The following is a 2,309-nucleotide window of genomic DNA, read 5'->3' on the forward strand; positions in this document are numbered from 1 at the left end:
CGCCCTCGGGCGCGTCGCTGCTGCTGGTGGGGCCCGCGGTGATAAATGATAGAGGATACGATGACTTTGCTCTCGCTGCTGGGTCGCATCATGCGCTACTTCTTGCTGAGACCCGAGACGCTCTTCCTGCTGTGCATCAGCCTGGCGCTGTGGAGTTACTTCTTCCACACGGACGAGGTGAAGACCATCGTCAAGTCCAGCCGGGACGCCGTGAAGATGGTGAAGGGCAAGGTGGCCGAGATCATGCAGAACGATCGGCTCGGAGGGCTGGACGTGCTGGAGGCCGAGTTTTCCAAGACCTGGGAGTTCAAGAGTCACAACGTGGCGGTGTACTCCATCCAGGGCCGGCGGGACCACATGGAGGACCGCTTCGAGGTTCTGACGGATCTGGCCAACAAGACGCACCCGTCCATCTTCGGCATCTTCGATGGGCACGGCGGCGAGGTAGGAGTGCGCGGGCGGCGGCGGCGCGGGCGGTGGGGCCGGGCGAGGGGGCGTGGTGCCTGGGCGAGCGGGGCTCCGGCGCGGGGCGCGGAGCGCGGGGGTGAGGTCCCGCTGCGCGGAGAGTCCGCCGCCGCGACTTGGGTCACTGGGAAGCCCCCAGGCCGGACCCGGGGGTAAGACCGCGCTGGCTTTTCGGGGAGGCGCAGTGGTGTTTGCAGTGAACTTTGCCTCTGGCCTCGGGACCCTTTCTAGGGTTCGAAGCCAGGTTAGCCGCGACGAGGGAAGACCGTTTCCCGATGCGCGCTTAGGACAGAGGCCAGATCTGCAGGGTGGCGTGAGCTCCGGGGAGCGTGGAGGGAGCTGCGACGTCCGCCTTTCTCGGGGAGGAGCCGAGGGGCGGCTCCGTGCTTCTTCCCGAGTCCCGCAACTTTGCGAGCGTTGGCGGCCGGCTGCCGGGAGCTGGAGCCGGCGGGGCCGAGCATGGCCCCGGCCTCTGCAGAGGGAAGCCGCCTGCGCCGCGGCTGCCGCCCGCGCCTCGCTCTGCGCCCTGGCCGGAGCGGGGGCGCGGCGGTCTCCCTGCCCAGGTGCCTCTGGGTTCTTTCGGCTGCGAGGACCCGGCTCGAGGCCGGCTCAGACGTCCTCGCACGTGCCCGCGGCGCCGAGCTGCGCGCCAGGGCTCGGGGTGCCCGAGGTCGCTGGAGGGGTGGCCTCTCCTCTTGGGTCTGTGCCCGGGCGTAGTGGGTGGTGAACGTGGTCCCAGCGCCACGCGCCGGAGAGGACCAAGCCAGCCACCCCGTTCCCTCGCCGGACCGTCGGGAACAAAGTCACAGGCTTCGCGCCCCCTTTTCCTTTTTTGGCAGCGCACTTTTTTTTTTTATCCCTGTCCCCTGGTCTGTGCGAGGGTTGTAGGGAATGCCTTTCTCTTTCAGGCATTCTTTGGCCTTGGTTTTGGGTAGATATTGAGAAGCCTTCCATTGGTAATCTTGTCTGCCTTTTCCACCCGCCATCTGGAGATCTTTCCACAATACTGTCCACCTACCTCGTAGAAACAGCTTGCTAAGAGTGCAAACAGCAGCAAAGTTACGCAGTAGAACTGAAATAGGTTTTTGCTATTTTACAGCCACCCTAACCTTTTTATAATCTTTCAGAAATTTTCAGTAATCTTGTAGCCTTTTGTGTGGTGTGGGTCTCCCCTCCCTTTGACCGTGGAGAAGATGAAAGTCAGTTGAGGGAAGAGACACTGCATATTTGGTCGAAAATATACCTCAGTGACAAGATTGACAGTATGATGAGTGACTTGTTTTCTTGACTTAAGTCATTGGTTCTGTATTTTCACTTTATGTGCCTTGATTCAGTGACAGTGAAGGAGGCTGAGATTCTTTGATTTGTAAATCATTTAATAAGCTTGTATGTATTATATATTTTTATATTAAAATTGTTGGCTAATGATAATCTGATTCTGGTCTTAGAAAGCACAGTTTTGCTTTTAGCTTAAAGGTTTAGATGTAACATTACAGTTGTAAAATTTTGAGTTGTGGTTGTCAGTGTGTGATACCTTGGCATGTTTTTGGTATGCTTGTGTGATTGGGTTATTTGAAAATGTTATTTTCTTTAAGTTTTCGAAAACTTGAAAGTTGGAGGCCCAAGTGGATTTCAAATTGAAATATTTACAGTATTATCTAGTAAATATATCATCCAGAAAAAGTGTGATAAATGCTTTTATTCAACTAAACGTATTTTACATGTCCTTGGCTTTTCAGAATTTTTAAATATTAAATGAAAAGATGATCATTTTCAGCCAGACTATGAAATGCTTTTCATTGTGCCTTATGTTAAAATGCTTGTTCTTTCTTTTTTTTTTTTTT

The 2,309-nt window shown here is 54.4% G+C and overlaps 1 protein-coding gene across 1 annotated transcript in view; it reads left to right on the forward strand.

Annotated features, from left to right (window-relative positions):
- Ppm1l (protein phosphatase, Mg2+/Mn2+ dependent, 1L) overlaps positions 1 to 2,309 on the forward strand; it is a gene marked incomplete in the record, with an annotated part of 282,271 nt that overhangs the window by 474 nt on the left and 279,488 nt on the right. The window contains 1 exon segment of the mRNA XM_005393125.2: positions 1 to 444. Within this exon segment, the coding sequence (XP_005393182.1) occupies positions 46 to 444 (399 nt within the window).

This window comes from Chinchilla lanigera, unplaced genomic scaffold (genome assembly GCF_000276665.1).
Source record: "Chinchilla lanigera isolate Chin_1 unplaced genomic scaffold, ChiLan1.0 scaffold00047, whole genome shotgun sequence".
Classification (NCBI taxonomy): domain Eukaryota; kingdom Metazoa; phylum Chordata; class Mammalia; order Rodentia; family Chinchillidae; genus Chinchilla; species Chinchilla lanigera.